This window comes from Salmo salar, chromosome 14, assembly GCF_965601325.2.
Source record: "Salmo salar chromosome 14, fSalSal1, whole genome shotgun sequence".
Taxonomy (NCBI): domain Eukaryota; kingdom Metazoa; phylum Chordata; class Actinopteri; order Salmoniformes; family Salmonidae; genus Salmo; species Salmo salar.
In genome coordinates, this window is record NC_138304.1 from 10,674,908 (window position 1) to 10,697,383 (window position 22,476).

The following is a 22,476-nucleotide window of genomic DNA, read 5'->3' on the forward strand; positions in this document are numbered from 1 at the left end:
CCAAAAAACACTCCTCACCTGCAGACTAGAATAACTAAATGACAGTACATATATATTCACAGAAAATAAGTTGTTTCTATGGTCACTCTGTAGGGCCTACTTTTGAATACTATTATGCTATTATGACTTATGTCATCGTGATAAAATGTTGATTAACGTGCACTGTCCCTGTCAAATAAATATAAAAGCAATTTAATGCAAAGCGTGGTGCACTATACAGCCGAAAATGCGCCTTTTAAAGGCATTTCCCCCGCATTTCCCCCATCGTACTATTGCATTCGTGGTAAACACTGCGCATTTTGGCTCAACCATAATTTCCTTTAAAAGTATGTTAGTGTGCCGTGCTCTAACATGCCTTGCATTAAATCCCAGTCTAAATAAACTTAAAAGCTAATGAAGAAAAGAGTTCCCCACAAGTTCAGAAATCTATTTGCATTCAAAGTGTGCAAAGATGATGAGCGTAAACATTCCATTATTTATGACAGTCAATATGAATGACAACAAACATTCAACAGGTGAGTATAGTGCAATGCATGATTCACATGACTGTACAAATGAATAAATAAACAGTAAATATGATATCATGAGGTATAGAGAGCAATGGTAATAGAGCAATGTGGCGACTTTTTGTAGGCACTAACTCTGCCATGGCTCGTTGGGCAAAGCCTATGGGGAAATTAATGTTTTATTTTTTTTATAAACTGCAAAAATAACGTCTGTGGTAAACAGAGGCTTATGAGATCTTATAAGTTTTGTTCTAGAACACAATGTATAGAAGTTCTCCTAAGCCTGTGTTAACCTCAGACTTTATTTTCGCCGTTTATCACAAAACCCCATTCTTTCCCCATTCATTTCCGCCATAGCAATGGTTGAACGAACCAGAGGTTACTCATTTCTGTTTTTTTAGGACTACAAGCTGGCGAGCTCTATACTGTAAACTATGAGGACAGATTTTTGCATAGCAACCCAAACAGTTCAGTCATCACCCCCCAAACATGCAAACAAATACCACCATTTACATTTTAGTAATTTAGCAGGCGCTCTTATCCAGAGCGACATACAGTTAGTGTATTCATCTTAAGCTAGATAGGTGGGAAAGTCACATATCTCAGTCATAGTAAGTACATTTTTTTTGCAATAAAGTAGCTATCAGCAAAGTCAGTGCTATTTGGATGGGGGGAGGGGATCAAGTGTGAGGGTTATTTCATGAAAGGCAACCAATATTTGGGGTGAGGGGTGAGGTGAATGCTGTGGGATTATACCATACTAAAATACTATTTGACGAGGTAAGGGTTCAGACATATTTGGAAGATGGGCAGGGACTGACCATGGAGTGTCTTTAAAATCATATGAGTTCCTAAACTGAGTTTATCCTCTGGAAAGGCCACATTGTGAAAGAGAGAGATACCGTTTAAGACACACGTATATCTATGTTAATTGAAAAGTAGATAAAGTATGGGGATGATACATTCCAAGATTATATTGATTGCCCCACCCCACGCTCTGCGCAATGCAATGTGAATTGTAGCACATAACATAATTATGGCATTAAAGGGATCGTTCACTTTGTTCAAGTTTTAGCTCATTTTCGATGTTGTCATTTCATCCTAACTGTTTCACATTAGTTGGTTATTTAGCTCGTTTTATTATTATTATTTTCTAATTTAACGTCCAGAATCTCCTGGCAAGGATGTAGCAGTGCAAAAAATGAAATATCCCTTTAACACCCCAATACTACTGTAAAGGCAGGTTGTGTGTAGGTATGGATCAGAAAGAAGACTCCGTCTTGGTGTGCTCCCCAAGACAGGTGTTGCTTCCCAGACTCTCCCTGCTGTCACCAGCCTTAGGGACATACCCCACGGGATCTGAACGGATGATATACCTGTAAAACAGGATGGAGAATTCCTCTCACTCTGAGTGGTATGATATTTTCAAACATTTGTTTATCCACAAAATAATACGGAAATGGGAGTAATATCGAGTAGGAGACATTCTTGATTTTTTTCTACTTTTATGATCTGACACACCATTTGAACATTGAACAGAGTGTCGGCAGTCAAACTCCTTGGAAGACCTTGGAAGTCGTCAGCCACTCAGCCTTGTTAAAATAAACCAGAAGGTGCCAGTAGCGTTGTTTGGCAATGCATATCCGTGTGTATTGCTTATTGTCTAGATTCCAAGCTATCTGCGCTAATGTTGCTATTTTGTAGAAAGCCCTTATTGATACTAGCCAGATGGCCACAGCTAGATAACTACCTAGCAAGATGACGAAGAAACAATTTAATTCACTCTCTATGATCCCATACTGCCAGTACCAGCCCGTAGCCAAATGTTTAGCTAGCACATCATTGCTAGCTAGCTAAGGACACTGCACTAACTCAGCAGCTAACACTGGTAGCTGTTTCATGGAAAGTAGCTTATCCATTGTGATTTAATTATTATGTCAATACTAGCTACAGTGGTTAGCTAGCTTGGAGGAAGTATTTAGTGTTGTGCTACCATCCCATAGCCTACATTGCACATGAAGTGTGACTGGCTCATCCGTGGATGTACGGAGAAAATGCCCTCTTTTTTTGTTTTAATTGGTAGGTTCGTTGTTATGGGGTCGTCACGCAGCAGGTACCACTTCTGTTGTAGCAAGAGACGGAATGGCCGTCCACTGTGATAAGTACCTATTGGCAGTGAGATTCTAGGTGTTTCATGCTTTCGTCCGCACATCGTGTTTGAGTGTGTCTTTAGCCCGTACTTAACTACTTACTGCCATACTTACACTATGTCATTCAGTTCCAGTTTGGTGTCAGGAGGTGGGTTGATCAACACATATGTGTGGGAATGAGTGCTCTGGTTCTCGCTCATGTCATCTAGAATAGGAAAAAACCAGCAATCATAGGTCCTAGTGGTCATCGGTCCTGTTCATACTTGTGAACTCTTGATAAAGTTTAAAACGTACAGTTTTTATCCATCTCAAAATTTGCATCAGCCAATTAGAATTGTCGACGTAGTTGAACATGACAGAACGCTACATGTTAGCTTTTCCCATGAGCTAGCCTGGCACACATAGCCCTATGCTAACACGTCCAGCTGGTAGCCTAGTCAACAAAGGTAAACCTTGAATTTTGAGGTTTAAAATATCCCTCTGTTGGCCAAGTTGACCTATTGTAAGCAGTGGTGTAAAGTACTTTAAAGTACTACTTACTAAGTAGTCTGTACTTTACTATTTATATTTTTGACAACTTTTACTTCACTACATTCCTAAATAGAATAATGTACTTTTTACTCCATACGTTTTCCCTGACAACCAAAAGTACTCGTTACATTTCGAATGCTTAGCAGGACAGGAAAAAGGTCCAATTCACACACTTCTCAAGAGAATATCCCTGGTCATCCCTACTGCCTCGGATCTGATGGACTCACTAAACACAAATGCTTTGTTTGTCAATTATGTCTGAGTGATGGAGTGTGCCTCTGGCTATCTTCAAAACATTTTTTTTAAATGGTGCCCTCTGGTTTGCTTAATATAAGGAATTTGACATGATTTATACTTTTACTTTTAATACTTATGTATATTTTAGCAATGACATTTAATTTTGATACTTAAGTATATTTAAAACCAAATACTTGTAGACTTTTACTCAAATAGTATTTTACTGGATGACTTTCACTTTTACTTGAGTAATTTTCTTTTACAGTATCTTTCCTTTTATGCAAATATGACAATTGGGTACTTTTTCCACCACATTGTTTGGTGGATATAAAGTTTAAGATCTTTGATTGACTGATATGGAATTTGATACAGGAAATAATCGTGGCCAGCTGATATTGTGTTAGCATAGGGCTATGTGTGCCAGGTAATTTTGTTATACACTGAACAAAAATATAAAACGCAACATGCAACAATTTCAAAGATTTTACTAAGCAACAGTTCATATAAGGAAATCTGTCAATTGAAATACATGTATCTATGGATTTCACATGACTGGGAATACAGATATGCATCTGTTGGTCACAGATACCTTTAAAAAAAGGGCCGTGGATCAGGGGCGTAGATCAGAAAACCAGTCAGTATCTGGTGTGACCACCATTTGCCTCATGCAGCTCGACAATGGGCTTCAGGATCTCGTCCCGGAATCTCTGTGCATTCAAATTGCCATCAATAAAATGCAGATGTGTTCGTTGTCCGTAGCTTATGCCTGCCCATACCTTAACCCCACCGCCACCATGGGGCTCTCTGTTCACAACGTTCACTTAAGTAAACCGCTTGCCAACACGACGCCATACATGCTACGCTGTCTGCCATTTACGGTTAAAACAGGGATTCATCCGTGAAGAGCACACTTCTCCAGCCTGCCAATAAGGTCAAGACCCTGGTGAGAATGACGAGCACGCAGTGGACTTCCCTGCAGTCAGCATGCTAATTGTGCATCTGTGGCATTGTGTTTTAGAGTGACCTTTTATTGTCCCCAGCACAAGGTGCAACTGTGTAATGATCATGCTATTTAATCAGTTCATTGATACAGTATGCCACACCTGTCAGGTGGATGAATTATTTTGGCAAAGGAGAAATTGTCATTAACAGGGATGTAAACAAATTTGGGCACAAAATTTGGGAGAAATACGTTTTTATGCGGATGTAAAATTTCTGCTATCTTTTATTTCAGCTCATGAAACACAGGACCAACACCTTACATGTTGCATTTATATTTTTGTTCAGGGTATTTTGTGTTTTTATGTGCAATTATTGGGAGACTATTCAGCCTGAAGAACACCCCGGGAGATTACTCGGGCTGGTTCAGAGCAGGGACTGGCGACTGAGGAGCTGCAGGGAGGTGACTTGACTCAGCGAGGATGGCGAAGCAATGGAAAGATTTGCAAGGCAAGGTGGAACCAGTCTACTTGCAAGTCGTCGCCACCAACGTGGTTTGGACAGTGATGGACGCTGGATGATTAGTTCTGCGAGCTATTCTCAAGGAGTGCAACCACTGCCATCTGGTGGACTATTAAAATGTGTTATTGTTTTGGTCTTGCACAGTTGTTGAATTATTTTGACCATGTGATGTTTACTACAGATCAGCATTTAACTGTGAATGTGTAAAAAATTAAATGTGCTGAAGAGGACCACAATGGAAATATTTTTTTAACTTTTTAGTGTTATGCTCAACACATTTTTTATGTATTTCTGGCTGCATTGTGTTTTTAAATTGTCAATTAAATCAACCAATCTCATGGGAAATGCTCAAATGTAGCGTTCTATCACGTCATCGATTCTAATTGGCTGATGCAGATTTTGAGAAGTTTAAGTATGGACATCAAGTGATTTAAGCTACGGCCAGCCAGAGATTTTACGGATTGACGGATTATGGACAATGGAGATGGACGGATGATGGACAATGGAGATGATTGTTCTTTAAAACCTCACAATGTCTGCCTTTCCCACAAATGCAACATGTCCGAAAATAGTTAACTAGAATTTAAACTTTTGACAGACAAAAACGGACAATGATGAATGCGGCCAAACTGAGACGTATTAATATGTATTCAATTATATGCATTCATCATTGTCCGTTTTTGTCCGATGTTGACTGACAATCATCTCTGTCGTCCATCCATCCATCCACCCATCCATCCATTCATCAACTAAGCCAGAGTATCATGTTTCAAACACATAATGTATTTTGCCTTCTATTCCAGGTCTTGGAAATCCAACTAGCAATCCCCCAAAAACATCCCTCCTCAGGTGTGGTTTCTCACCATAAGCCGTAGCAGAGAGTCCCAGGCTCTTCATCCGGTTGTTCACCAGCTCAGCCAGCTCCTGTCTCTCCGAGCGTCTGGCCCTCAGACCCTGCTGGGCCCCACTCTGAGCCCCCCTCTGGTTCCCCCGTGGGCCTCTCCGGCTCAGCTTTCGTGCCCACTGCATGCTCTTCCTCCTCAGCAGGGGGGCCTTCCCGTCCAATGGGTCGCTGGAGGTGGAGCTGCGGTGGAGCCCTCCGGCCACAGGGGGAAGCTCTATGTCGTTCTGCTCCTTGGCGTCGTCAAAGTCCTCGACACATATCGAGAGCTGTGACTGAGTATAATCGAAACACAATGCCATATAAATTAATGAAGTCCATAGTATGTCCATGGTGAAACAGGGTAAAATGAAATGACCAGAACAAAGTGAATTAAAACACACAGAAATATGGAGTTAAATTGATGCCCAAAAAGTTTCACAAATAATCAAGAGCGAGGCCAGAGAATTTAAGTGGTTTTGACGATGATTTCTTACTGACATTACGACCAGTGGCAAGTCTCACCGCGTTTGTCAAGCACAATTTAACCAAGACATATTACAGCAGAGGAAATCCAACTTCATCTGCACTAAAATGAGATTTAGGGCTCTATTTTTGGCTGATCCTAAGGAGGCGCAAGAGTCAAATGCACGTTAGTTTGCAATTTCTTCATGTAAGAACTGGCACGCTAGAATTTTCCACCCCTTATACCAGGTTTGGCAATTGACCTGTCTAACATCAACTGCTCGCTTGCACTGAGGTGGGAGGGGTGGTAATATTTGAGGTGTGTCCTTAAAATCAAGCGTAAAAGTGACAATTTCATGCAACACTAAAATAAAAATGTCAAGACCCACCAAAAGCAGGTCTTAACTGACTTTTAGAGCGGCAGCACAGCCTATCCAGCCGGGATGCCCATGGAACGAGATTATTATTTGCTCGCTCCCATTTCATTTCATTAGATAAAAAAACAAGAATAACCTACCCTCCCCTTAATCAAGGCTGGTTTAGCAGCTTCACAGAAGTGCATATTTCTATCCTGGACAAATATTAGCCAAGTAGCCTATGAATAAAGGGGTTTTAAATTATCTACTGAGAGTCTTGAAATATTTGAGTTTTTTGCTTTTTTTTGGATGAGTGGGACAAAATTCCTCCAAGAGCGTGGTGGGACTGATCAACAACTACAGGAAGAATTTGGTTTGAGCAATTGTAGCTAAAGGTGGCTCAACCAGTTATTGAGTGGGACAACATTTTCACACAGGGGCATTGGGTGTTGCATAACTTTGTTTATGAGTATGTCATTGTTGTGCTATTTGTTCACTCAGGTTCCCGTTATCTAATACTAGGTTTTGGTTAAATATCTGATAACATTCAGTATAAAAAATATGCAAAAGTAGAGAAAATTAGAAAGGGGGCAAATACTTTTTCACAGCACTGTACATGTTTTTTTTTTGCACGGGTTGCGTCTCAGTCCACCGCATCCACCGCTATGCCAGCCTTCCGCATCTGCAGTGTAAGGTGCCTGTGTTGCAGCAGTGTTTATCAGACCATGAGACATCCCGAAAATCGGTCTTCTCATGAAAACGGTTTGGCCTACAAACTAATATGACTACTCTATGGAAAGATGAGACTCTCACAAACCTACGACCAACACAAACGGGACTCGTCTGAAGATAACCGGTACCAGTTTAAAAAATGTATGGATGTATAGAGGTTACTTTTGTGCCAACCCCAAAGAAATTGTTAAATGTGTGTAAAAAAAAATATATATATATATATATAATATTTCCTGAGCTTTCTTATACAGTTGAAGTCGGAAGTTTACATACACCTTAGCCAAATACATTTAAACTCGATTTTTCACAATTCCTGAAATGTAATCCTAGTAAACATTCCCTGTCTTAGGTCAGTTAGGATCACCACTTTATTTTAAGAATGTGAAATGTCAGAATAATAGTCGAGAGAATTATTTCAGCTTTTATTTCTTTCATCACATTCCCAGTGGGTCAGAAGTTTACATACACTCAATTAGTATTTGGTAGCACTGCCTTTAAATTGTTTAACGTGGGTCAAACGTTTTGGGTAGCCTTTCACAAGCTTCCCACAATAAGTCAGGTGAATTTTGGCCCATTCCTCCTGACAGAGCTGGTGTAACTGAGTCAGGTTTGTAGGCCTCCTTGCTCGCACACGCTTTCACAGTTCTGCCAACAAATTTTATATAGGATTGAGGTCAGGGCTTTGTGATGACCACTCCAATACCTTGACTTTGTTGTCCTTAAGCCATTTTGCCACAACGTTGGAAGTATGCTTGGGGTGATTGTCCATTTGGAAGACCCATTTGCGACCAAGCTTTAACTTCCTGACTGATGTCTTGAGATGCTGCTTCAATATATCCACATAATTTTCCTGCCTCATGATGCCATCTATTTTGTGAAGTGCACCAGTCCCTCCTGCAGCAAAGCACCCCCCACAACATGATGCTGCCACCCCCGTGCTTCACGGTTGGGATGGTGTTCTTCGGCTTGCAAGCCTCCCCCTTTTTCCTCCAAACATAACGATGGTCATTATGGCCAAACTGTTATATTTTTGTTTCATCAGACCAGAGTACATTTCTCCAAAAAGTAAGATATTTGCCCCCATGTGCAGTTGCAAACCGTAGTCTGGCTTTTTTATGGTGGCTTTGGAGAAGTGGCTTCTTCCTTGCTGAACGGCCTTTCAGGTTATGTCGATATAGGACTCGTTTTACTGTGGATATAGATACTTTTGTACCTGTTTCCTCCAGCATCTTCACAAGGTCCTTTGCTGTTGTTCTGGGATTGATTTGCACTTTTCGCACCAAAGTACGTTCATCTCTAGGAGACAGAACGTGTCTCCTTCCTGAGCGGTATGATGGCTGCGTGGTCCCATGGTGTTTATACTTCCGTACTATTGTTTGTACAGATGAACGTGGTACCAGACTTCCGGAGGTCGACAATTTTTTTCCTGAGTTCTTGGCTGATTTCTTTTGATTTTCCCATGATGTTAAGCAAAGAGGCACTACGTTTGAAGGTAGGCCTTGAAATACATCCACAGGTACACCTCCAATTGACTCAAATTATGTCAATTAGCCTTTCAGAAGCTTCTAAAGTGATGACATAATTTTCTGGAATTTTCCAAGCTGTTTAAAGGCGCAGACAACTTAGTGTATGTAAACTTCTGACCCACTGGAATTGTAATACAGTGAATTATAAGTGAAATAATCTGTCTGTAAACAATTGTTGGAAAAATGACTTCTGTCATGCACAAAGTAGATGTCCTAACCGACTTGCCAAAACTATAGTTTGTTAACAAGAAATTTGTGGAGTGGTTGAAAAACGAGTTTTAATGACTCCAACATAAGTGTATGTAAACCATCGACTTCAACTGTATCTCCTAGAGATATGTTTGCCATTTATGAATGTGTTATTCAATACGTTGCCATGGGATTTGGTACTAAAGATCAAATACATTGATTTTTATTATTTTTTAATCCCTAAAGGGGAACTAAAATTTAAAAAATCAAATACCTAAATGATCCATGGTATGACCATCTTAAAACAAATTCCATATGTCAGCTTGAATATTAATTGGTTTTCACAAATCATGGAATCTCATAAATGGGGCTGAACTTACTTGGGAGTATGGCTCGCATTGCTTATGGGGAAATAAAAAAGTAAAGAGGAATAATATCAATGACTCTTACTGTGTTGTAATGTGCTTAAATAATCATGAAAGCATGCAAACACTAAACATGTTAACGTAACAAATGAAGAAAAACACACACACACAAAGCACAACAGAATGACTTCAATGAACCATAATGACACTATAATCAATGTCGCTGTAATATGTAATTAACTCAAACATTCAACCTAAACTGGCATTTTACGGCCAAACAAATTATATAACTATTAGAACACCCTTGGAGTCTAGAGGGCACCTCGGAGGAATCAGCCATCTGGGATTCTGTCCTGTAGATGCCGATGGGAATGTCACCGACAGTGGAACACAGTTTCTGATAGAGCCTTCCATACGTCTGGATCCACAGGTCATCCTCGGAGATCTGCATCTAAAAGGTGAGGAGGAGGTCATTTCCAATGCCATTTCTCTATACAGGAAAAACACATTCCTTGCAGCAGCAACATATTGATCTAGATTCCAGAAACACTGTGCATTACACTATAACCTTGAGATGTACACCGACTGGAGTCACTTACCTGTCAATATAAGGATTTGGACAGACAAGGGAAGCATGCATTAAGCAGTTTGCTGAGTATATTCTCAGATCTTAACTGCTGTGCTGTCACACATAGGACTACTGTACAACAGGTGCATCTTAAAATAGTCTACAGAAACCTCCTTACTTCTTTCCTTCCATCTGACATAAGGAGAGGAAGCCACATTATACTATTGGGATGAACCAAGAGAATCCTTGCCTTTTTGCCTATCATCTGGAATGAGAAGGAAGATACTTTTGACTATTGAGGTGCACCCCGACAGAGAGTAACTCACAGAGCAGAGGAAGCCAGAGCCCGGGGTGGTGTCCAGGCCAAGCAGCAGCCTGGTGATGGAGATAATATAGTCTTTGACAAACGACTGGGAAAGCAGACCAGGACAAACAGAAGAAAAGTTAAGGAAATTATGTCAAAGAGTGTTTTTGTGCACAGTAATTTAATAAACAGGGGCATTTATGATCAATTCAACTAGCATTATATCCTATGAACACTGGGATACATATGAACACATTGTACACTGCTCAAAAAAATAAAGGGAACACTTAAACACAATGTAACTCCAAGTCAATCACACTTCTGTGAAATCAAACTGTTCACTTAGGAAGCAACACTGATTGCCAATAAATTTCACATGCTGTTGTGCAAATGGAATAGACAACAGGTGGAAATTATAGGCAATTAGCAAGACACCCCCAATAAAGGAGTGGTTCTGCAGGTGGTGACCACAGACCACTTCTCAGTTCCTATGCTTCCTGGCTGATGTTTTGGTCACTTTTGAATGCTGGCGGTGCTTTCACTCTAGTGGTAGCATGAGACGGAGTCTACAACCCACACAAGTGGCTCAGGTAGTGCAGCTCATCCAGGATGGCACATCAATGCGAGCTGTGGCAAGAAGGTTTGCTGTGTCTGTCAGCGTAGTGTCCAGAGCATGGAGGCGCTACCAGGAGACAGGCCAGTACATCAGGAGATGTGGAAGAGGCCGTAGGACGGCAACAACCCAGCAGCAGGACCGCTACCTCCGCCTTTGTGCAAGGAGGAGCAGGAGGAGCACTGCCAGAGCCCTGCAAAATGACCTCCAGCAGGCCACAAACGTGCATGTGTCTGCTCAAACGGTCAGAAACAGACTCCATGAGGGTGGTATGAGGGCCCGACGTCCACAGGTGGGGGTTGTGCTTACAGCCCAACACTGTGCAGGACGTTTGGCATTTGCCAGAGAACACCAAGATTGGCAAATTCGCCACTGGCACCCTGTGCTCTTCACAGATGAAAGCAGGTTCACACTGAGCACATGTGACAGACGTGACAGAGTCTGGAGACGCTGTGGAGAACGTTCTGCTGCCTGCAACATCCTCCAGCATGACCGGTTTGGCGGTGGGTCAGTCATGGTGTGGGGTGGCATTTCTTTGGGGGGCCGCACAGCCCTCCATGTGCTCGCCAGAGGTAGCCTGACTGCCATTAGGTACCGAGATGAGATCCTCAGACCCCTTGTAAGACCATATGCTGGTGCGGTTGGCCCTGGGTTCCTCCTAATGCAAGACAATGCTAGACCTCATGTGGCTGGAGTGTGTCAGCAGTTCCTGCAAGATGAAGGCATTGATGCTATGGACTGGCCCGCCCGTTCCCCAGACCTGAATCCAATTGAGCACATCTGGGACATCATGTCTCGCTCCATCCACCAACGCCACGTTGCACCACAGACTGTCCAGGAGTTGGCGGATGCTTTAGTCCAGGTCTGGGAGGAGATCCCTCAGGAGACCATCCGCCACCTCATCAGGAGCATGCCCAGGCATTGTAGGGAGGTCATACAGGCACGTGGAGGCCACACACACTACTGAGCCTCATTTTGACTTGTTTTAAGGACATTACATCAAAGTTGGATCAGCCTGTAGAATGGTTTTCCATTTTAATTTTGAGTGCGACTCCAAATCCAGACCTCCATGGGTTGATAAATTGGATTTCCTTTGATTATTTTTGTGTGATTTTGTTGTCAGCACATTCAACTATATAAAGAAAAAGTATTTAATAAGATTATTTCATTCATTCAGATCTAGGATGTGTTCCTTTTATTTTAGTGTTTATTTTAGTGTTCCTTTTATTTTTTGGGGCAGTGTATATTCCATTAAGGGTTTTAAAAGTAAATATCTGGTTGGTACATTTTTGGGCAATAAATAACTATAATCACTCCAGTACTTGCCCTTTGGCAAAACCAGTCTCTGCCACAGAGATAACCTTATTTTAATTAGCCTCTGTAGGCTAATTAAAGAGATTAGCCTCTGTATACAGTACCATAAACCTCTAATTAGGTAGCTACCTCAACAGTGAGTATACATTCAACAGCATTCCTATGCTCTCTGCTGCAGTACAGTACAGGTTATTACTGCCTGGTTACCTGGTAGAGGAGAGTGTCCAGCATGCCGATACTGAAGACCCTCCCGGCAGCAAATGGCAGGCGGAACATGAAAGCCAGGTTGGAGCCTTTCTCCCGCTCTTTCTAATAAATAATAAGTAATATTAATACATATTTGTACAGTGCTTTTCAATACATGCAGGAATCACAAAGCTCTTTCTGCTCCCATAGACATACTGTATACCAGTCAGGGACACAGAAGACCAACAAACTAATGTTAGGATAGCCTCACAGGGTGTATAAATCTGTAGAATCCATTTAGAATTTCTTCTCACCACCAAATATGGTGAAGAGAGGAAGTCTAGTGGTGGGAAGTGGGAGAAGATGGAGCTAGATTAAACATGGCCAACATTTTCTCATCGATGAAACATTTGATCTCAATAGAGCTTTCTGTTACCAAAACTAGAATATATTATGAACAGAGTGCACTAAGCTTTGTAGACTTGACCCATTCAAAGAGTTTCAAAAAATGGCATTGTTTAGAAGCAGTGCAAGGGCAGATTGTTATCGCACATGCGCACTTCACAGATTAGGCATTCCCTAACGGAAATATGGAAATACATGCCAATAGCATCTCATTAACTTGAATCTCGTAAGCCTGTGCTTGGCTCTGCCCACCTCTTTGTTTGTTCTGCCCACTATGCTTAATTTGCTCCCATTGGAAACGACACCGATGAGATACAGTCACCTTCAAAAGTATTGCCATCATTGATAAAGATAAAGACAGTATAAAATAAACAATACAAATACTGAGCTATATTATATGGTCAAAAAACTTTGAACATTAGATTATTTTATACTAATACAATTGCTCAGAGAAAAATATTTAGTTTAACAAGTAATTTAAAGCCAATAGAGAATTTTTGTCAGCTGGTAACTGTCTTGCAAATAACTACCGGTTCCGCGGTAATTGACCATTAATTCATATAAACACGTGTAGGTCATTTACTTTAATTAACATAAACACATTTAGCATCTCTGGGCTTCCATGCATAGCCTACAAGCTACTGATGCAGACATTTGGAACATGTAGCCTATAAAAGTCACCTCGTCATACAGGGATTTACACGGTTATCAAAACGTCACGCTGGGGTAAGCCTACATGAAATACAGCCTTTATTTTAAGTGTTTCTAAAAACCCTCATGGGAAAAATGAATGGTGGAAAAACGATTAGAACCATTTCTCTGTTTGACCACTAGGTTTTATGGGTATTATAACTCATACCCTGGTACTCTTTGACCATCAGCGGCATCAGAGTTCCGTTTTGGATAAGCATAGTTCCTGTGACACGTGACTGCTGGTGTGTTGGTAATATAGTCACTGTAACAGCCCTAGGTAAGACATGTAAAATCCATTTGTCATCCATCACTATAGGAAAAAGTACAGATCTCACAAACAAGAAGAGAAAAATGGTTGTTGATCTTCACAATTCAGGAATTGGGTACAAAACAACTGCAAAAAAAAAAAAACGCATACTATTATTAGAGCAACAATTAAGACATTTATAACCACTGGAACATTGGTAAACTTGCCTGGTATTGGACACGAGGGTATTTTGTCCCCACGCGCAGTAAGGAAGATGGTTTGGGAGGCAAAGAAAAATCAATTAGACACCACCTCCATGCCAATAGGCTCATTGGGAGGGTTGCCAGAAAAAGCCTTTATTGAGAGCAACCAACCAGCCTGGAGTAGGCAAACTTACATTTGCACTTGGATTGAACCCGGTGCTATGGTCAGATGACACAATGTTTAGCACTTTGTCCATGCACACCAGTGAAGGATGGATATGCTGAAAATAACCTCATACTGTAAAATATGGTCGTGAATCTTATGATATGGGGCTGTTTTGCTTCCACTGGTCACGGGGCCCGTGTTAAGGTCAGCTGCATTATGAACTCTAGCAAGTACCAGGACATTTTTGCCAAAAACCTGCTGGCCTCTGCCAGGAGGTTGTAACTTGGCCGCAAGTGGATCTTCCGGAAAGACAATAACCCTAAGCACACATCAAAATAAAAAAAATGAATGGTTATTGACCACAAAATCAACCTTTTGCGATGGCAATCTCAAACCCCTTTGAAAACCTGTGGTTTGAATTGAAGTGGAATCCATAAGCTCAGATCAAAGGATATCAAGGCTATGGAAAAATTCTGTATCGAGGAATGGTCTAAGATCCCTCCCAATGTGCTTTCCAATCACATTAAAAAAATAATTTAAGGCATTTTTTTAGAATACAATATAGCTGAGTATTTGTATTATTTATTTTATACAGTATTTTTTTGCTCATCTTTATCAATGGTGACAATAATTGGGAGGTGGCTGTATCTTGGGTTAATCACCAGTATCTTTGGAAATGGAAAAGTAATATGTTTGTACTGTATGTAGGCTATTGTCCAATCTTTGCATAATTATGTATAACCATCTGTTCCTTTGCTTTGAAGACTACTCAATGCGAGTAGCCTTTGCTGCTGGAGACAACAAGACATTGGTGTAAACGTTGAATTTATAGAGCTACAGACATCTGCACACAATAGTTTGAAGAAATAATTAGTAAAAATACCTATACAATCCAATGCGTGATATCGAGCAGCACACTGAACAGACGATAACGAGCATCTACTTTACGGTTGGGCTGACATCTCCGCCAATGTCCGGGACATATGTTGTGTTCAAAACAACTGGGAAATGGAAACTTGAAAATCTCTCACTTCCGACTTCAGTGCGCTCGCGACAACGAGCTCCGACTGGTAAAAATAGTTTTGAACGGTCATCCAACTCGGAATTCCAAGTCGGGAACTCTGGCCTCTTTCTAGTGTTCCGGCTTTCCGACCTGAAGATAACCGAAGTCATGATTTCATCGTCAGAAGGTAACCAAGTACGGGGCCGTAAAAATTGCAAAAAGTGCATACGTGGTCAAATGTACAAAAAATAACGGGACCAAAAATGGGTCTAAAAAAAGATTTTTCTCAGATCTAGGACAGACACTCCAAAACCATGTCCCTTATAATTCATTTTTTCCTGTCTGTTTTGCCATTTAAGAATGTGTTATTTTATGCGTTTCTGTGGATTAGCCTATAGCAGTAAAGGCCAAAATTCAATGTTTCATCAAATATTTATTTAATAAAAAAATGCTATGCCAACAGGGGTTCTAAAATTCAAAATCAAATGGCTAAATTATACATTTTATTACCATCTTTAAACAATTTCATACAGTACCAGGCAAAAGTTCGGACACGCCTACTCATTCAAGGATTTTTCTTTCTTTTTACTCTTTTCTATATTGTAGAATAATAGTGAAGACGTCAAAACTATGAAATAACACATATGGAATCATGTAGTACCCAAAAAAGTGTTAAACAAATCAAAATATATTTTATATTTGAGATTCTTCAAAGTAGTCACCCTTTGCCTTAATGACAGCTTTGCACACTCTTGGCATTCTCTCAATTTAATGCATTTGAGCCAATCAGTTGTGTTGTGACAAGGTAGGGGTGATATACAGAAGATAGCCCTATTTGGTAAAATACCAAGTCCATATTATGGCAAGAACAGCTCAAATAAGCAAAGAGAAACAAAAGTTTCTCTGTCCTTTGGGCTGATGAGTCCAAATTTGAGATTTTTGGTTCCAACCGCCGTGTCTTTGTGAGACTCAGAGTAGGATGATTTCCGCATGTGTGGTTCCCACCGTGAAGCATGGAAGAGGTGTGATGGTGCTTCGCTGGTGACACTGTCTGTGATTTATTTAGAATTCAAGGCACACTTAACCAGCATGGCTACCACAGAATTCTGCAGCGATACGCCATCCCATCTGGTTTGCGCTTAGTGGGACTATCATTTGTTTTTCAACAGAACAATGACCCAACACACCTCCAGGCTGTGTAAGGGCTATTTGACCAAATAGGAGAGTGATGGAGTGCTGCATCAGATGACCTTGCCTCCAACAATCACCCGACCTTAACCCAATTGAGATGGTTTGTGACGAGTTGGACCACAGAATGAAGGAAAAGCAGCCAACAAGTGCTCAACATACTGTATGTGGGATCTCCTTCAAGACTGTTGGAAAAGCATTCCAGGTGAAGCTGGTTGAGAGAATGCCAAGAGTTTGCAAAGCTGTCATCAAGGCAAAGGGTCGATACTTTGAAGAATCTAAAATCTAAAATATAGTTTGATTTGTTTAACACTTTTGGTTACTATATGATTCCATATGTGTTATTTCATAGTTTTGATGTCTTCACTATTATTCTACAATGTAGAAAATAGTGAAAATAAAGAAAAACCCTTGAATGAGTAGGTGTGTCCAAACTTTTGACTGGTACTATATATTAGCATAGTATATATATGGCAATCTAAGGGCTAAGACCTATAGGGGTTTTAAAATGTGCTTTGTCCGGTGTCCAGTGTGTTGCTCTATATCCCGGCCTTGAAGTACTGTTTGTGTACATTCAGTGACGATTTTACCTTCTCCAGTTTAGAGAGAGCCAGAGAGTACCAGTCCTTAGCTCTGAATTGCATAAACCTCATGTTGGCCGGGTGGGTTAGCTCTGTGATGATACTGAGACTGGAGAACAACCTGTGTGAGAAGAAACAATATACAGTGCATTTGGAATGTATTCTGACCCCTTCCATTTTCCACATTTTGTTACATTACAGCCTTATTCTAAAATGTATTAAATTCATGTTTTTCTTCATCAATCTACACACAATACCCAATAATGACAAAGAGAAAACAGGTTGTTAGACTTGAAATTGAGCTCAGCTACATCCTGTTTCCATTAATCATCCTTGAGATATTTCTACAACTTCAATGGAGTCCACCTGTGGTAAATTAAACTGATTGGACATGATATGGAAAGGCACACACCTGTCTGTCTATATAAGGTTCCACAGTTGATAGTGCATGTCAGAGCAAAAACAAAGCCATGAAATTTAAGGAATCGTCCGTAGAACGCCGAGACAGGATTTTGTTGAGGCACAGATCTGGGGAAGGGTACCAAAACATTTCTGCGGCATTGAAGGTCCCCAAGAACATACTGGCCTCCATCATTCTAAAATGGAAAAAGTTTGGAACAACCAGGACTTTTCCTAGAGCTGGTCGCCTGGCCAAACTGAGCAATCGAGGTAGATGTTTTGTATTTTTAATAAATGTGCTAACATTTCTAAAAACCTATCTTCGCTTTGTCATTATGGGGTATTGTGTGTAGATTGATGAGGGGAAAAAACGATTTAATCAATTTTAGAATAAGAATGTAACATAACAAAATGTCAAAAAAGGGAAGGGGTACACTATATATTAAATTACCTGATATAGTTTATATCATATCGCTAGATAATAACAGTGGGTGCAATTCATGAAACATTAACCCCAAATCGATGTTTTTCAAAACATGTTTGTGCAAGTTTCTATGTTGTCTGGTGAAAATACTAAGGTGAGTTGAAATGTTTTGATTAACCTTCTGACAACATGAAAACTATAATAAATCAGAAAACTAATTAATTCACTGATGCATTGTGGTAATGTTGCCAAGGAAACTAGCTCTGCAGTGTGTACCTTTTCCTGTCTTTCATCTACAATCCCTCTCATCAAAATTAATCTTGAAACCCATCTCTAAAATGTTAAACTGTGTTTAAAGGTTTATTAAAACATTAGCCTGTATATGACACTTTTAATATCATATAAATGCCTGCATAAAATGCCTGAACATGTGGTCCGGTGTATTGGACTATAAAACAGTTTTGCCAAAGATTAAAAACTTAACAGTGATTTTGGTAACCCTGTCTGCATATTGATAGTGGTTTTCTTTCAAATACTTGTTCCGATGTCTCACAATAGGGATTCGCTGATAGGCGGATCACTACAGGAAGAACCAATCACAGTGTTTGTCAGAGACAGACAAATCAAGTGGCAAATGAGGTGAGCACCTCCGTCCTTATAAGGTGCCACTTGCCCCACCCTCTGGTTATTCTCACTCATCACTACATTTTCTGAAGCTCTCCTCAGCATGACTTGATCCCTGTCTTCCTGCTTAACTGTTCTCAGGCCAACCGTGAGCATAAGCTAACTTGTCTAGCTCGTTGGAAAGCAAGCTAACCACACTAGCACAGACGGCATATCTCCCTTCTCTCGTTTTGTTTAATATACGTTCACTCGTTTGTGTCAACAAGACCGACCGTTTTTAGCTTCACGATTCTAAGGTCATAGAAGAATATCGGACCGAAGTTAAGTTTGAATGGTGTCTGAGTATAACAGAACTCATTTGGCAGGCAAAAACCTGAGAAGATTCCAAACAGGAAGCGACCTCTCTGACCATTTCTTGGCCTTCTTGATCATCTCTATCCAAAACAGGGGATCTCTGCTGTAACGTGACATTTTCTAACGCTCCCATAGGCTCTCAGAAGGCGCCAGAACGTTGAATGATGACTTTGCAGGCCATGGCTGAAAAACAGTAGCGCATTTGGTAAGTGGTCGATCTGAGAACAATGAGACTGGTGCGCGCGTGCACGAGACGACTCCATGTTTTAATTTTCAGTCTTTGAACGAAAACAACGACTCCCGGTCGGAATATTATCGCTTTTTTACGAGAAAAATCGCATAAAAATTGATTTCAAACAGCGTTTGACATGCTTCGAAGTACGGTAATGGAATATTTGTAATTTTTTTGTCACGAAACGCGCCGGGCGCGTCACCCTTCGGATAGTGTCTTGAACGCACAACAAAACGCCGCTATTTGGATATAACTATGGATTATTTGGAACCAAACCAACATTTGTTATTGAAGTAGAAGTCCTGGGAGTGCATTCTGACGAAGAACAGCAAACGTAATCCAATTTTTCTTATAGTAAATCTGAGTTTGGTGAGTACCAAACTTGGTGGGTGTCAAAATAGCTAGCCCGTGATGGCGAGCTATCTACTCAGAATATTGCAAAATGTGCTTTCACCGAAAAGCTATTTTGTTCTGTATCTATAATTCTTTAAATAATTTATGTTTTTTGTGAACGTTTATCGTGAGTAATTTAGTAAATTCACCGGAAGTGTTCGGTGGGAATGCTAGTTCTGAACGTCACATGCTAATGTAAAAAGCTGGGTTTTGATATAAATATGAACTTGATTGAACAAAACATGCATGTATTGTATAACATAATGTCCTAGGAGTGTCATCTGATGAAGATCATCAAAGGTTAGTGCTGCATTTAGCTGTGGTTTTGTTTTTTGTGACATTATATGCTAGCTTGAAAAATGGGTGTCTGATTATTTCTGGCTGGGTACTCTGCTGACATAATCTAATGTTTTGCTTTCGCTGTAAAGCCTTTTTGAAATCGGACAGTGTGGTTAAAGGAGAGTCTTGTTTTTAAAATGGTGTAAAATAGTCATATGTTTGAAAAATGGAAGTTTTTGGATTTTCGAGGCGTGGCGCGAAATACAAACTCCTATCATTGGATATTGGAGCAGGTGTTCCGCTAGCGGAACGTCTAGATGTAAGAGGTTAACAAGCTAGCTTACTCCTATTCAAAGCCTCCTTGCTGGCACATTGTTTTTACAACAGGAGCCTTGGTATTAGCAAGCCCTGTTCTATACACAATGGCCACTGCTCCCCCATCCCAGGATAAGTCAAGCACTCAAACCACCACGTTCTTGCGCTTGGGGATCCATGATTGCAGGGAAAGATTTTCACCTTCTATTCATCAACTGCCTGGGAAGGGAACTTGCTCAAGCAGCACTCGATGACCCCGAGTCCTTTGATCACTACAAAACACTGACTAGGGCGGGTTTGAGGAGGCGGCTAAAACAAACCTCTGTCTCTGCTGCCCCTCTAACATCAAAGCCACCGGCCAAGGCTGAGATTCAGCTCTCCGCGACCGGGCCCAGCTGCGGCGAAGTCACAGATAGCCTAGATTCCCTCCACTCACTGTCTGACGACTTGGTGTCAGGGGAAGGCCAGCTAGGGGATGACGAGGATGATGACGGGATTAATCTCGTGGTTCTCCTCAACTTTGCAACCAAAAGACCCTGTTCTTCCCCCTTCATAATTCCCAATGTCACCCTGCTACCAGAATGGGGGGGGTCTGCCCTCCCCAGCTTGGAGTTCAACATTTGCGAGCGAGCCGTGGCCAGACTTCGGGATCAAGTGGCCCACTCCCTTGGTGTCAGGATTCTGTGAGGGACCTGTAACCACGGTCCCAGCTTGCGACAGGGAGGCAAAGGGCTCATGGGCAAAAACCCTTACCAGAAAGATCCTTGCTAGGGGCTCCCCTAGCCTGGACATGCAAAATGTTCCCCAGCTGGCTGACTACCTCGACCCCACTTGCCAGACAGAGCGCTTTTCTGCCTCCATTTTTCAGAAGACGTACAAAGCCCAGTCAATCAGAGCACTCAACTTGAAACTCGCGACCCGCTCCACTACAGCCCCATCGATGTTAATGGGGGACTATTCGGCCCCCTTTATCCTGTAGTCCACGATCAGCTCCTTTGTCTTGCTCATGTTTGGCAATGCAGTCGTGGGTGAACAGGGAATACAGGAGGGGACTAAGTACACACCCTTGAGGGGCCCCAGTGTTAAGGATCAGTGTGGCAGACGTGTTGTTGCCTACTCTTACCACCTGGGGGCGGCCCGTCAGGAAGTCCAGGATCCAGTTGCAGAGGGAGGTGTTTAGTCCCAGAGTCCTTAGCTTCGTGATGAGCTTCGTGGGCACTATGGTGTTAAACACGGAGCTGTAGTTGATGAACAGCATTCTCACATAGGTGCTCCTTTTGTCCAGGTGAGAAAGGGTGGTGTGGAGTGTGATTGAGATTGCGTTATCTGTGGATGTGTTGGGGCGGTACGCAAATTGGAGTGGGTCTAGGGTGTCCGGGAGGATGCTGTTGATGTGAGCCGTGACCGGCCTTTCAAAGCCCTTCATGGCTACCGACGTGAGTGCCACGGAGCGGTAATCATTTAGGCAGGTTATCTTCGCTTCCTTGGGCACAGGGACTATGGTGGTCTGCTTGAAACATGTAGGTATTGCAGACTCGGTCAGGGAGAGGTTGAAAATGCCAGTGAAGACACTTGACAGTTGGTCCACGCATGCTTTGAGTACACGTCCTGGTAATCCGTCTGGCCCAGTGGCTTTATGAATGTTGACCTTTAAAGGTTTTGTTCACATCAACTACCGAGAGCGTTATCACACCGTCATCCAGAACAGCTGGTGCGCTTGTGCATGCTTCAGTGTTGCTTGCCTCGAAGTGAGCATAAAAGGCATTTAGCTCATCTGGTAGGCTCGCGTCACTGGGCAGCTCGCGTCTGGGTTTTCCTTTGTATTCCATAATAGTTTTCAAGCCCTGCCACATCCGACAAGCGTCAGAGCTGGTGTAGTAGGATTCAATCTTAATCCTGTATTGACGCTTTGCTTGTTTGATGGTTTGTCTGAGGGCATAGGCGGATTTCTTATAAGCGTCCGGATTAGTGTCCCGCTTCTTGAAAGCGGCAGCTCTAGCCTTTAGCTCGATGCGGATGTTGCCTGTAATCCATGGCTTCTGGTTGGGATATGTACGTACAGTCCCTGTGGGGACGACGTCATCGATGCACTTATTGATGAAGCCGATGACTGAGATGGTGTATTCCTCAATGCCATTGAGGTGGTGTATTCCTCAATGCCATTGGATGAATCCCAGAACATACTCCAGTCTGTGCTTGCAAAATAGTCCTGTAGTGTAGCATCCGCATCATCTGGTGTTTCCTGTTTTAGTTTTTGCTTTTAAGCAGGAATCAAGAGGATAGAGTGTCGGTCAGATTTACAAAATGGAGGGCGAGGGAGAGATTTGTACGTGTCTCTGTGTGTGGAGTAAAGGTAGTCTAGAGTTTTTTTTTTTCTCCATCTGGTTGCACAATTAACATGCTGGTAGAAATTAGGTAAAACGGATTTAAGTTTCCCTGCATTAAAGTCCCCGGCCACTAGGAGCGGCGCCTCTGGATTAGCATTTTCCTGTTTTCTTATGGCCATATACAGCTCATTGAGTGCGGTCTTAGTGCCAACATAGGTTTCTGGTGGTAAATAGACAGCTACGAAGAATATAAACTCTCT

At 41.6% G+C, this 22,476-nt stretch overlaps 1 protein-coding gene across 1 annotated transcript in view; it reads right to left on the bottom strand.

Moving 5' to 3' along the window:
- Positions 1 to 413: 413 nt before the first annotated feature.
- The window catches only part of LOC106568737 (potassium channel subfamily T member 2), a 74,230-nt gene continuing 52,167 nt past the window's right edge, over positions 414 to 22,476 (bottom strand). Inside the window, exons 19-25 of the mRNA XM_014139336.3 lie at positions 16,879 to 16,990; positions 12,405 to 12,506; positions 10,293 to 10,376; positions 9,721 to 9,849; positions 5,749 to 6,061; positions 2,771 to 2,861; positions 414 to 1,882 (exon numbers count right to left, since the gene is read on the bottom strand). Of these exons, the coding sequence (XP_013994811.2) occupies positions 1,768 to 1,882; positions 2,771 to 2,861; positions 5,749 to 6,061; positions 9,721 to 9,849; positions 10,293 to 10,376; positions 12,405 to 12,506; positions 16,879 to 16,990 (946 nt within the window). The 3' untranslated portion in view covers positions 414 to 1,767. The remainder of the gene's footprint in view (positions 1,883 to 2,770; positions 2,862 to 5,748; positions 6,062 to 9,720; positions 9,850 to 10,292; positions 10,377 to 12,404; positions 12,507 to 16,878; positions 16,991 to 22,476) is intronic.